Source organism: Microchirus variegatus (genome assembly GCF_963457635.1).
Source record: "Microchirus variegatus genome assembly, chromosome: 20".
In the NCBI taxonomy this organism is placed as follows: Eukaryota; Metazoa; Chordata; class Actinopteri; order Pleuronectiformes; family Soleidae; genus Microchirus; species Microchirus variegatus.
The window spans coordinates 19,856,060-19,869,895 of NC_139821.1; the positions used below are offsets into that span (position 1 = coordinate 19,856,060).

The 13,836-nt window shown below is 39.8% G+C and overlaps 2 protein-coding genes across 2 annotated transcripts; both read left to right on the top strand.

Annotated features, from left to right (window-relative positions):
* Positions 1 to 890: 890 nt before the first annotated feature.
* Positions 891 to 6,006, top strand: LOC310941843 (extracellular calcium-sensing receptor-like; the record flags this gene model as incomplete). Its single annotated transcript, XM_083907091.1, has 6 exons — positions 891 to 1,151; positions 2,074 to 2,277; positions 2,446 to 2,628; positions 4,102 to 4,329; positions 4,897 to 5,020; positions 5,096 to 6,006. 6 exons carry the CDS (start codon positions 891 to 893, stop codon positions 6,004 to 6,006), a joined length of 1,911 nt encoding a protein of 636 aa, XP_083763217.1.
* Positions 6,007 to 8,571: 2,565 nt separating this feature from the next.
* LOC310941718 (extracellular calcium-sensing receptor-like) lies at positions 8,572 to 13,139 on the top strand (the record flags this gene model as incomplete). The annotated part of the gene is made up of 9 exons (XM_083906930.1): positions 8,572 to 8,804; positions 8,889 to 9,183; positions 9,330 to 9,416; positions 9,592 to 9,861; positions 10,000 to 10,206; positions 10,293 to 10,568; positions 11,716 to 11,943; positions 12,027 to 12,150; positions 12,229 to 13,139. The coding sequence occupies 9 exons, from the start codon at positions 8,572 to 8,574 to the stop codon at positions 13,137 to 13,139; spliced, it is 2,631 nt and encodes an 876-aa protein (XP_083763056.1).
* Between the last annotated feature and the right edge of the window lie 697 nt (positions 13,140 to 13,836).

Below are 13,836 nucleotides of genomic sequence, written 5' to 3' on the forward strand. Positions count from 1 at the left end.
TAACTAAAACTGTGTTTTAAAATATAGAAAAAGTAATTCTAATACATTTTAAATTAGAATAATAACACAATTACACAATTGAGTGTGACTTGTGTAATAAAATTACAGCTTTAAAAAAAGTGCCTGGCCTGCAGAAAAGGTGTGGATGAGTAAATCTGGAAGTGTCTTTGTGACAATGACACTTTATGACCTTGTATCAAGAGGAGCCACTGACTACCGTCTTGTCAACAACAAACGTGACACAGGAAGTGATGAACAATTTCAGGCCCTGCCCATACAAACTCATATTCTGCCCTGATAGGTGGTGAGCAGGAATAAATAATATAACAAGTCGATAAAATGGGTGATGTAGTGATAGAACTGAACTCAGAAAAGGGACGAACCAGAGCAAAGTCATGAGGGTATTTTTAGACATCAGTCTCCTCTTACTACTGCTGTTCTCCTGGTTTTCCTCTGCCGTGTCCTCCACTCTTTATTCAACCTCTTGTCAGTTACAGGGACAGTTTCATCTCACTGGGATGCACCAGAATGGTGATGTGATTTTAGGTGGACTTTTTGAAATACACTTTTTTTCTGATGCTCCTGACCTGTCTTTTACCTTAAACCCACAACAACCTACCTGCTATGGGTGAGTCTGAGAGAAACAGAAAAACAAAGACGCTTTTGGAAATTTTGCAAATTGAAAACATAATATATGATATGTGAATAGGATTTATTTCCCTTTTATCTTGTTATTCATGTGAAGCAAGTTTAATTGTGGGTACAGATGTCATTATTTGCAGTATCTGCAGTTGTTAAACATCTATTAGCCAGTGTTTAATGCATTTCAATTATTGAAGACTTTTGTTTCTGTCAGTTTTGATGTTATAGGATTCAGACAGGCTCAGACCATGGCCTTTGCTATTGATGAGATTAACAGAAACTCCAACCTGCTGCCTAATGTGACTCTGGGATACAGTCTGTATGATAACTGTCTTCAAGTAGGTATTGGATTTCGTGCAGCACTGTCCTTAGTCGGTGGTCAAGAAGAGGAAGTTACAATAGAGGAGAACTGTGTAGGAACTCCTCCAGTCGTAGGGATTGTGGGTGATTCTTCTTCTACACGTTCTATTGCCATATCCACAGTCATAGGTTTGTACAGAGTGCCTCTGGTAAGTTTATCTGGATCTCAAGTCAATCATTGTTGAATATAATTTCCATTCAGTGTTGATGAAAGTATAAATTATGTTGTAAACATTAACAACTCAACATTAGAAGGTTTAAAAAATCAGCATATGATGACTGTTTTCATAATTTTTTATCTGATTTTTGGTGATTTAGGTGAGTTATTTTGCCACATGTTCCTGCCTGAGTGACAGACATAAGTTCCCATCCTTCTTTAGAACAATCCCGAGTGATGCATTTCAGGTAAAAAGCACTTATGTTATGTGTTTCATTTTCAGAGTTGTGAGGCAGTGATTAAAAACGGGTGTTTGATGAACCTGTTTAGCAGAATTTCTAGTAAAGATGATTCCAGTCTGTGCACTAATCCCTCTGCTCTGTGTCCACATAGGTTAATGCTATGATTCAGATTCTAAAACACTTTGGTTGGACTTGGGCAGGTCTGCTCATCAGTGATGATGATTATGGAGTCCACGCTGCCCGATCTTTTCACTCTGATCTGGGTCCAGCTGGTGGAGGTTGTCTGGCTTACACAGAGATTTTGCCCTGGGGTGACGATCCTGCTGAACTAAGGAGAATAGTGGATGTGATGAGGAAATCTACAGCTCGAGTGGTGATTGTGTTTTCAAATAAGAGTCGCATGATTAATCTCATGAAAGAGGTGAGTGCTTTAACATATGTGACCTAAACATTTTGGCCTGTATATATATATATATATATATTTTTTTTTTATATATATATTTAATTTATAATATTACTTGTAATATGGTCAAGCTTACAGTAATATTGCTTACTATGACAAATTGTATTTTGATTGTTTTAACGAAGTTTTGTATATGACATTTACTGTGGAAACTAGATTTTACTGAAATGGCACATGAACTTATATACTTGTTATAATGCAACGTACAGGTGGTGAGACAGAATGTGACAGGCCTGCAGTGGATTGCCAGTGAATCCTGGACAACAGCTGATGTGCTCCAGACTCCTCACCTCATGCCGTACCTGGGTGGAACACTGGGCATCTCAGTCCGTCGAGGAGAAATACCTGGACTCAGAGATTTCCTGTTACAAATACATCCTGACATACATCACAACACAGACAGAAACATCATGGTGAGAGTTTCCCTCTGATTTGTAGTTTGTAAGAATCATACATTGGCATTCATTCAAATATTAACTACCTTTCAGGTGAATCAGTTTTGGGAACACACATTTCAGTGTAGATTTGCACCACCTCCAGCAGGTTGGGTGGAAGCTGGAGGAGAATTATGCACTGGACAGGAAGTTATAGAGAATGTGGAGACTGAGTTCTTGGACGTTTCAAATCTCAGGCCAGAATATAATGTGTATAAGGCTGTGTACGCTCTGGCATATGCTCTTGATGACATGCTGCAGTGTGAGCCAGGGAGAGGACCTTTCAGCAACAACACCTGTGCTCATTTACAAAGACTGGAGCCATGGCAGGTGAGATATCAGTTTACACTTGATTTGATTTCACTTAACGTTCTGTATTTCTTTTAGAGTTGAATGAGGTTTATATGGTTGATACATTAATACATAAAAACATCTTACTTTACCTAAACAGCTAAGAGATAGTGTAATGTTAGTATACAAAGTTAATGTGACGTATCTTAAAAGAAAATGGAATGTTGGAAATTATAATCAATCAATATCTACGCGTTTGTCTTTTGTCTTGGACTCATGCTGTGCACTCATAGTTTTATTTAGTTTTTTTTATGCAATATAACAAACAGTGTAAGAACAAAACAACACATGCTGTGTCAATCAATAATAGGGTTAGGGTTATATAGCCTGAACCCCAAAGTACATGCTATGTGATCTTCCACGTCCCTAGAGCCAGCTTCTGGAGGGTAAGACCACCAAGGTCCCTCCCCTTGTGAGCTCATGGGAAGGGGGGCACACATTGCCTCTTTGGGCTCCAAAGGGAGCCTGTGTCTGGGCAGGTGACTGGAGGCCATGCACCATGCATGTTATCATTGTCATTTGCACTATGCATGTTAGCTTAGTTTTACCAAACCATACAGACAATCCATATCTGAATAAGGTTTTACAGCCTGATAAATAGGGGTGTCACAATTTCAATTGTAAATCGAATATCAATCGAAACAACGCCATAATCTCTACCTTTGAAACCATAGGAGGAATTGAGGATTTAAAATGTCCCCACGTGCCAGAGGGGAAAAAAACGTTGTGGTTGTAGCCATTGTAGCATGACAACACATTACCTCCTTCTGCTAACTTGAAGCTGCTGCCAACTAATAGTAATCATGGTAACTTCTGATTTGGTTGACACATCCACAAAATTTGAACCCTCTCCAACTTCTCTGAAATCCCTGGTGTGGATGTATTTTCTGTTGGGTGGGGTTGAGATTTCGGTGTTAGGGATTTGTAGCAATGCTTGGATCCAAATGCAAGAGACAGGTATCAGGATGTATGAATGATGGTGAGGCTTTTATTTCTCCTCTAACAATACATGAGATCAAGAACTGGTTCTCACATATTATGTGCAATAGGACCACTCTATAGAAGCTTTAACACAGGCAACTCTTCTGTCCTCATTTGGTGCAAAAGATCCTCAAAAGTCCCTCTATGACTTCTCTTCTTTTTACACTTAGCTTACAATTGACAGGTTGTTTTTTCAGTCAGATTGTAAATACATTATTTAATTTTGACAATAAGGTCTTAGTGTAATAAATGATGGTCATTATCCTTAGCCTCAGCAGTGGTGACAGGTGTGGCCAGAGGCATTGTTTCCAAGTTGTCTTTGGGGAATCCTGTAATATTTGGCACTAAACTCACTTTGACTCAAAGAAAAGTTAATATGAACGTTATGTGAGAAAAGTATGAATCTGTTGGTATGCTGAGTGAAACAAATTATGCAGTAATTGCAGTTTGTGCTAATTCTATTATCAACAGCTTGTACATTACTTGGAAAAGGTCAACTTCACCACAACATTTGGTGATCAAGTGTCATTTGATGAGAATGGTGATACCTTACCATTATATGACATCATGAACTGGGTGATGCTCCCTAATGGAAGAACTAATGTTCAGAGAGTGGGTGAGGTTAAGAGGTCAGCCTTCAAAGGTGAAGAAGTCACACTGGATGAGGACAACATTTTCTGGAACTTTGAATCCAAACAGGTTACTTTGTATATTGATTAGACTACTATCTGTTTGCCCCACTAATTGGGCCAAATTCTTACTTTTACTCCATGAATCTGCAGAGGTTCGCTATAAACCATTGGATGTGAATTCTGTCTTCCACCCATATTGTGGGGGTCCTGGAAAACCTTACATGCATACCTATACTTTATGACTGTAGACAGTACACAGCAAATGTGCTTCAAGTAACACATCAATGTCCAGTCTGTTAGATGGAACTTTCTTGTTTTGGTTAAAGAATAGAAAAATTTTACGAAAATTATAAACTGCTCGTTTGAGGTTATGTGAGGAGATTTGTCAGTACAAGGACATACACATGGGATTACACTTCTGGCAAGGAATTGCTGCTATTTAAATGGAATGTGAAATCAAGTGAACAAACATTGAACATAAGACCTACACAGACCTTCATTTTACTATGAATGGACCTGTAGTCATGTACTGTATGTGTGAGCAGCATGAATAGCGACTCTCTGCAGACATAGAAAATTAAAAATCGGCTCTCATAGGATGTAATAACAGGTACTGATTTTTTTCTCCACACAGCCTCCTCGGTCAGTGTGCAGTGATAGCTGTCCTCCAGGTACCCGCATGGCCAGAAAGAAGGGGGAACCAGAGTGTTGTTTTGACTGTGTCCCTTGTCCTGAGGGAAAGATCAGTAATAGAACTGGTGAGTATACATTTTTAAACACCACAGCTCAGAGATGTTGTAACATGTCTCTTATCACTTTCCCTATGTTCTCAGACTCCATGGAGTGCACCAGTTGTCCAGAAGATTTCTGGTCCAGCCCCCAGCGTGACCACTGTGTTCCAAAGAAAACAGAGTTCCTCTCCTACCATGAGCCTCTGGGTATCTGCTTGACAACCACCTCACTGTTGGGCACATGTATCTGTGTTGTTGTTCTGGGCATATTCATTCATCATCACAAAACACCTATAGTTCGTGCCAACAATTCAGAACTCAGTTTTCTTCTCTTGGTGTCGCTCAAATTGTGTTTCTTGTGTTCATTGCTCTTCATTGGACGACCCAGATTATGGACTTGCCAACTAAGACATGCAGCATTTGGCATCAGCTTTGTGCTTTGTGTCTCATGTATTCTGGTGAAAACCATGGTGGTTCTGGCTGTGTTCAGGGCCTCCAAACCAGGAGGTGAGTCCAGTCTGAAGTGGTTTGGTGCTGTGCAGCAGAGAGGGACAGTTCTTTTTCTGACTTCTGTTCAAGCAGCAATCTGCACTGTCTGGCTTGTCTCTGCTTCACCAATGCCTCATAAAAACACCCAGTATCACAGTGACAAGATAGTTTATGAGTGTATAGTAGGATCCACGTTTGGTTTTGCAGTTTTACTTGGTTATATTGGTTTATTGGCTGTCCTCAGTTGTTTGTTAGCTTTTCTAGCAAGGAATCTTCCAGATAGTTTCAATGAGGCCAAACTCATCACTTTCAGCATGCTGATCTTCTGTGCAGTGTGGGTGGCTTTTGTCCCTTCTTACATCAGTTCACCAGGCAAATATGCAGATGCAGTGGAGGTGTTTGCCATTCTGGCCTCCAGTTTCGGCCTCTTGGTGGCGCTGTTTGGACCAAAATGTTACATAATCCTGTTGAGACCAGAGAGAAACACAAAGAAGGCCATCATGGGTAGAGGCACCACAAAGTAACACTATTAACTATGATGTCTGATGTGCTCTATATTTTAGAATTGAGTTGTAATTAGCAGGTCATAGTAGAGGCAATAAAGATGTTAATACACTTTTTTTTGTTAATGTTTCTATAACCACTAATTGTTCCACTGTTGAAAGTTAATGTGATTCTAATTATAATTGTACATTTCTGCTCAGAAAAAGGGTAAGTTATAACTTATAACTTTCCTCTCAATCTAGTCATGCCATTTCGTTGAGATCAATGTATGGGCTAGAGAACAAAGACTGATTATTACACACAATCAACAAAACTACACAATAAGTCCCCATATTATCATAAAGCACTGTGTTATTGGCTGAAAAAAAAACATTTTAGTAATTTCAGTCACTGTCTTAACCATATTACTACTATTTCAAATCGCATGTGTCTTCATGCAAGTTGTAACTGGGCCTGCTGGGCTCATACAGTGTGCTGACATTTCAACTCAGGCTGTGTGTTGTTTCAAGGACAGCAGGGAATTTCTTTTGGAGGACACAATAAAGCATTGATTCCTTAAATTATAGCAGATAAACAATTTGACATACAAGACTGGGCACTGGCTTCTATTTCATGGAAAAATAGAACACACTACATGAAGATTTGCAAGAGCGAGACAATGGGTCAGAGCATCTCCAAAACTGCAGGTTTTGTCATAACTCTCTTCTTTGATAGAAAACGTTGGCTAATGGAGGTAAAATATAACCCTTCTTTCAGACTGCTGACAGGATCATGGACGGCCATGGCTCACTGATGGAGATGGCTGGCCAGAGCTGTCAAACTCAATAGAGGTCTACTATAGCACAAACTGCTGATAAAGTTCTGAAAGTGGTCAGAACATATTGCACTTGCACATACCATCCACCAAAATTAAATAAGGACTTTGTAGAGGAGTTTACACAATTAGGCACTTCTTGATGCTTTTAATCTGACATAGTCGGTGACTAGCCCGACGAGTGAAAAAGGACACACACTGGACCATGTGCTCTCTTCAAGCTTAGTGTCTGTGTTCGTGAAATTTGAAACCTGAAAATAGTACTCCCCAAGTTCCAAGAGCATGTTCAGTGTCCCAAAAGAGGACAAAATATTGACCATGTTTACAGCAATATCAGACATGGCTTAAAAGCACCCACCTGGGCCAGTCCGAACACATCTGTCTGGTTATATACCCAGCATATAGACCACTCATTAACTCAGTGAAAACAGTTAACAGAGTGGTTAGAGTATGGCAGGAGGGAGCTTCCGAACAACTTAAAACGCATGTAAATCAAAGTGATTACGGTTTTATGCAGCCATGCTAGCTCTGATGACTCTGCCCATGTTGCGAAGGTAATATAGTAATAGAAAACCATACCAAACCGTATGGAGTCGAGCCATGCCAAGCTTTGCTGGGACTGTGTAGTGTAAAAGAGCCAAAAGAGGCCAAGGCAGCCTACAATAGGAGGATAGAGGGTAATTTCAACAACTCAGACCCTCGACAGGCTTCTCAAGGGATATGACACATCATGAACCGAAACAAAAACTTTAATCGACCCACCAATAACACTGGCTAAAGAGCTCAACTAGTTCTTCTGATGCCACAGAGAGATCACCACATTAGCAACCACAACCACAGCCACAGCATCATTTACAACCAAACAGGCACTCTACAGACTGCTGATGTACGACGCACAGGCAGACCTGAAAACATCTGAAATAGTGACACTACCAAAACAGACTGCAATAATGGGCCAAAACAACTACAGACCCTGACACCAGTAGCGATGAAGTGCCTGGAGAGTCTGCTACTGAAACACATTTAGGCTGCTCTCCCAAACACACTGGACCCCCATCTATTTGCCTACAGACCAAACACATTGATGGATGATGTCTTCACCACCATTATACGCAGTATAAGACTCCACCTAACCAGGAACATATTATGTTACAATATTTACCATCATGTCATATCATTCAGTCATGGTGAAGTGCAATTTAATTTTACGGGACATGTTTATAGTACTACCTTGTGGTGGTTTTTATTCTTACTTATTAATTTCTATTTAAATAAATAGAAACAATATGAATATTATATTTTATTTAATATATATATTAAATATTTATATTTAATATTTAAATGTGGAGATGCCCGCTACTGTGTACGAACCTAATTCCGTTGTTCTCACCAGGCCCCACCTCACAACTGACATTGCAAAACATCACAAAACCACACAGAGGGAGTGATTCACAAAACCAGGTTTAACTTGACTCAGTTTCATGTCAACAGGTTGACCATTGAACTTCTCTTTGTTGCAGTGCTGTCTGTGATCTCCGTCAGGTTTTTAGATCATGAGACAGACAAGTGAATGAGGCTAAACATGACCCATAGATGTGTGATATACTGCATTACCAAAGGTATACACACACATGCGCACGCACACTCACGCACACACACAGTTTAGACCTGCCCCCACAGCTTCTTATTCTGCCCTGATAGTACAATACAATAAAATGGGTGATGTAGAGATGGTACTGAAGAACTTGAAGGGATGACCCAGAGCAAAGTCATGAGAGTATTTTTAGACACCAGCCTTCTCTTGCTAATGTTATACTGCTGCTTTTCCTCTGCTGTGTCGTTCTCACTTTATTCCTCCTCTTGTCAGCTGCAGAGACAGTTTCATCTAAATGGGATGCACAAAACTGGAGATGTGAATCTCGGAGGACTTTTTGAAATCCACTTCTTTTCTGCTGATCCTGACCTGTCTTTTACTTCTGAGCCAAAGCAGCCTCACTGCTATGGGTGAGTCTGTAGTTGTGAAATGTCTAGCTTTGCACAGTTACTGTATAATTTATTTGAAATATTCAACACGTGTGTTTCTGTTAGTTTTGATGTTATAGGATTCAGACAGGCTCAGTCCATGGCCTTTGCTATTGATGAGATCAACAGAAACTCCTACCTGTTGCCTAATGTGACTCTGGGATACAGTCTGTATGATAACTGCATCCAACTAGGAATTGGATTTCGTGCAGCACTGAACTTAGTCAGTGGTCAGGAAGAACAAGTTACATTAGAGGAAAACTGTGTAGGAACTCCTCCAGTCGTAGGGATTGTGGGTGATTCTTCGTCCACACGTTCTATTGCCATATCCACAGTCATAGGTTTGTACAGAGTGCCTCTGGTAAGTTTACCTGAATCTCAAGTCAATCATTGTTGAATATAATTTCCATTCAGTGGTGATGCAAGTATAACTTGTATATCATGAAGTACTCAAAATTAGAAGGTTTAAAGAGTCAGCAGATGATGACTGTTTTCTGATTTTTGTAGGTGAGTTATTTTGCCACATGTTCCTGCCTGAGTGACAGACAAAAGTTCCCATCTTTCTTTAGAACGATCCCGAGTGATGCGTTTCAGGTAAAAAGCACTGATGTTATGTGTTTCATTTGCAGAGTTGTGTGGTGTCAGATATAGAGTGCTAATTAAAAAGGCAGTGATTAAAAATGGGTCTTTGATGAACCTGTTGAGCAGGATTTCTAGTGAAAGATGATTCCAGCCTGTGCACTAATCCCTCTGCTCTGTATCCACATAGGTGAATGCTATGATTCAGATCCTAAAACACTTTGGTTGGACTTGGGCAGGTCTGCTCATCAGTGATGATGATTATGGAGTCCATGCTGCCCGATCTTTTCACTCTGATCTGGGTCCAGCTGGTGGAGGTTGTCTGGCTTACACAGAGATTTTGCCCTGGGGTGACGACCCTGCTGAACTAAGGAGAATAGTGGATGTGATAAGGAAATCTACAGCTCGAGTAGTGATTGGGTTTGCACATGAGAGTCACATGATTAACCTCATGAAAGAGGTCAGTCCTGAAAGAGAAATGTGACAAAAACACGTTTTGTGTATTATGTCATGTATTATGACATCAACTGTGTAAACATATTATACTTTGCTGATATGAAAGTTTTAATCAGTATACTTGTTATAATGCAATGTACAGGTGGTGAGGCAGAATGTGACTGGTCTGCAGTGGATTGCCAGTGAAGCCTGGTCAGCAGCTGCTGTGCTCCAGACTCCTCATCTCATGCCGTACCTGGGTGGAACACTGGGCATCTCCATCCGTCGAGGAGAAATACCAGGACTCAGGCACTTCCTGTTACAAATACGTCCTGACCTACATCACAACAACACAGATGGAAACAGCATGGTGAGAAGTAAACCTTTTAATCAGATTTGATATTAGCAAGACTAATACTAACAAATTACAAACATCAAATCATTAATATCTTCCAGGTGAATCAGTTTTGGGAACACACATTTCAGTGTAGATTTGCACCACCTCCAGCAGGTTGGGTGGAAGCTGGAGGAGAATTATGCACTGGACAGGAAGTTATACAGAATGTGGAGAATGAGTTCTTTGATGTTTCAGATCTCAGGCCAGAATATAATGTGTATAAGGCTGTGTACGCTCTGGCGTATGCTCTTGATGACATGCTGCAGTGTGAGCCAGGGAGAGGACCTTTCAGCAACAACAACTGTGCTCATTTCCAAAGACTGGAGCCATGGCAGGTGAGATATCAGTTTACGCTCAACCCTTAATTTTACATATACTTTGTATTTGTTTTAGAGTTTAATAGAGTATAGAGTTAATTATAATGATAAATCATCATAAATGAATCAATATATAAAAGCATCTATTTTTCCCAATAGAGTTAGATTGGAAAGTGGATTCTAATAACAGGTCACAGAGAAAGTTGATAAGTGATAATGTGATGTGTGACTTAATAGAAAATGCAATGTTGGTAATTACAAAGATGCAATATCTATATTCCTGCACTATCACTGAGTAATTACCACTCTAATTCACTGTTCTATTCAACCTAAAACAATACAGATAGCATTTTGGTATCATATCAGGTCTTTCAAAAACACAGCCATTTTTCAGCCCCATTCTCTAAATCCATCATCATTCCTCTTTCTTACTAGTGACCAGTCTTTTTATGAACCCATCTCCTCAGTAAATGTGTTTATGTGGCAAAATGGACATGAGCTTTTCATGCCATGACAAGATATTAAGTTGTCCTTCATCCTGACATGTTTGCATTACTGTAACTTGTGCTTCACACAGAGCTTAAGAACACTGCTTGCCTGTGGTCATTGTCAGAATGCCAACAGAGTACAAGATTATTGGGCTTTAAATGGAATTCTGTACTGAATATAAATGAATATATAAGATTCACTGCAAAAATGTTTTCGTTAAATACATTTAATATAAAACATAAGATGATCATATATATACTGAAGCTGCTTCTCCTCTTTTATATATACATTTCAAACATAACGAAGAGCTGTACATGTAGCCTCGAATAATCTTGTACTGGGTCTCATGGAAATGTTTTAGCATTGAGCATTGAACACACATTCTCACTAATTGATAATACATTTACATTAACACAAACACTTACACATTCAGTCAACCCCACAATCATTCAGTCAGTACCAACGTATGCATGTAATTGAGTTAAAATATAAGATATAATTTTCACTTTAAAATAAAAAAAATATTTCAGAACACTGTAGTAATGACAAAAAAAAACCATCAAGTTGTGGTGTTGAGTCATGTTGGGAGGTTTTTGAATCTTTTGCTCACCTAAGGCAAACAACAGCTTGGAAGAAATTAAATTCAATGTTTTCTGTCTAATTTTAATATCCAAAGCTTGTGTATTACTTGGAGAAAATCAACTTCACCACAAAATTTGGTGATCAAGTGTCATTTGATGTGAATGGTGATGCCTTACCAATATATGACACCATGAACTGGGTGTGGCTCCCTGATGGAAGAACTAAAGTTCAGAGAGTGGGTGAGGTTAAGAGGTCAGCCTTCAAAGGTGAAGAACTCACACTGGATGAAGACAAAATCTTCTGGAACTTTGAATCCAAACAGGTAACTTCTGATTTCTAGACTACTGTTACTTTGCTTGTGGATAAGTAGAATAGTGGAACACATATTGATTTTTCTCCACACAGCCTCCTCGGTCAGTGTGCAGTGAGAGCTGTCCTCCAGGTACCCGCATGGCCAAAAAGAAGGGAGAACCTGAGTGTTGTTTTGACTGTGTCCCTTGTTCTGAGGGAAAGATCAGCAATATGACTGGTGAGTGTAAAGTTTTAAACATCACAGTTCAGAGATGTTATATAAACATGTATCTCATCACTCTCCCTATTTTCTCAGACTCCATGGAGTGCACTAGTTGTCCAGAAGATTTCTGGTCCAGCCCCCAGCGTGACCACTGTGTTCCTAAGAAAACAGAGTTCCTCTCCTACCATGAGCCTCTGGGTATTTGCTTGACAACCACCTCACTGTTGGGCACATTTATCTGTGTTGTTGTTCTGGGCATCTTCATCCATCATCGCAGCACACCTATGGTTCGTGCCAACAATTCAGAACTCAGTTTCCAGCTGTTACTGTCACTTAAGTTCTGTTTCCTCTGCTCGTTGCTCTTCATTGGACTACCCAGACCGTGGACTTGCCAACTAAGACATGCAGCATTTGGCATCAGCTTTGTGCTTTGTGTCTCATGTATCCTGGTGAAAACCATGGTGGTTCTGGCTGTGTTCAGGGCCTCCAAACCAGGAGGTGAGTCCAGTCTGAAGTGGTTTGGTGCTGTGCAGCAGAGAGGGACAGTTCTGGTTCTGACTTCTGTTCAAGCAGCAATCTGCACTGTCTGGCTTGTCACTGCTTCACCAGTGCCTCATAAAAACACCCAGTATCACAGTGACAAGATAGTTTATGAGTGTGCAGTTGGGTCCACAGTTGGTTTTGCAGTTTTACTTGGTTATATTGGTTTATTGGCCGTCCTCAGTTTCTTGTTAGCTTTTCTAGCAAGGAATCTTCCAGACAGTTTCAATGAGGCCAAACTCATCACTTTCAGCATGTTGATCTTCTGTGCAGTGTGGGTGGCCTTTGTCCCTGCTTACATTAGCTCACCAGGCAAATATGCAGATGCAGTGGAGGTATTTGCTATCCTGGCCTCCAGTTTTGGCCTCTTGGTGGCACTTTTTGGACCCAAATGTTATATAATCCTGTTGAAACCAGAGAGAAACACAAAGAAAGCCATCATGGGCCGAGGCACTGGTTCATGATATATATATATATATATATACAATGAAATTTGAATATTTAGAATGAAAGTCTGAATATGGAATGGAAGTCTGAATATATTGAATTGAACTTTGAATATATTGAATGAAACGTATTGTCACTTCCTGTTTTGCCTGCTGTTACACTGTGTATTACTGGGGTATCTCTGCTATTATTTATCTACTGTTACAATCAATTCACTGAAGAAGCAACCGTTTCATAAATGTAATAATACTTTCACCCGTGTTTGGCAACACTTTCACTTTACTCTCTATCATGTTGATTCACATACGGCGGTTTTGCTAGGTTAACAAGTTAAGCCACTCTCTTTCTCCCATTCCTCATTACATATTTTTTTCCCAGATTTCACCCACTTATTGCCGAGCATTATAGCAGCCTCTCACCTGTGTGCTGTGAGAGAAACAGGAGAAGTGGTTCATAAAGGGAGCAAGGCAAGCCTAAATAAGCAACTACACAAGCCCAAGAAAACGCAACCTGTGACGGACAATATTTGTAGGCGAATTCACAGGAAAAACAAGCCCAAAGTCGCTGATAATAAGTGCTCAAAACACATGCCAGCACTGTAGATACGCTATAATGTGTATATATATATATATATATATATATATATATATAGTTCTAATATATACAGTATATATTAATATTCAACAATCCACTTACATAGTATGTTTATGATGA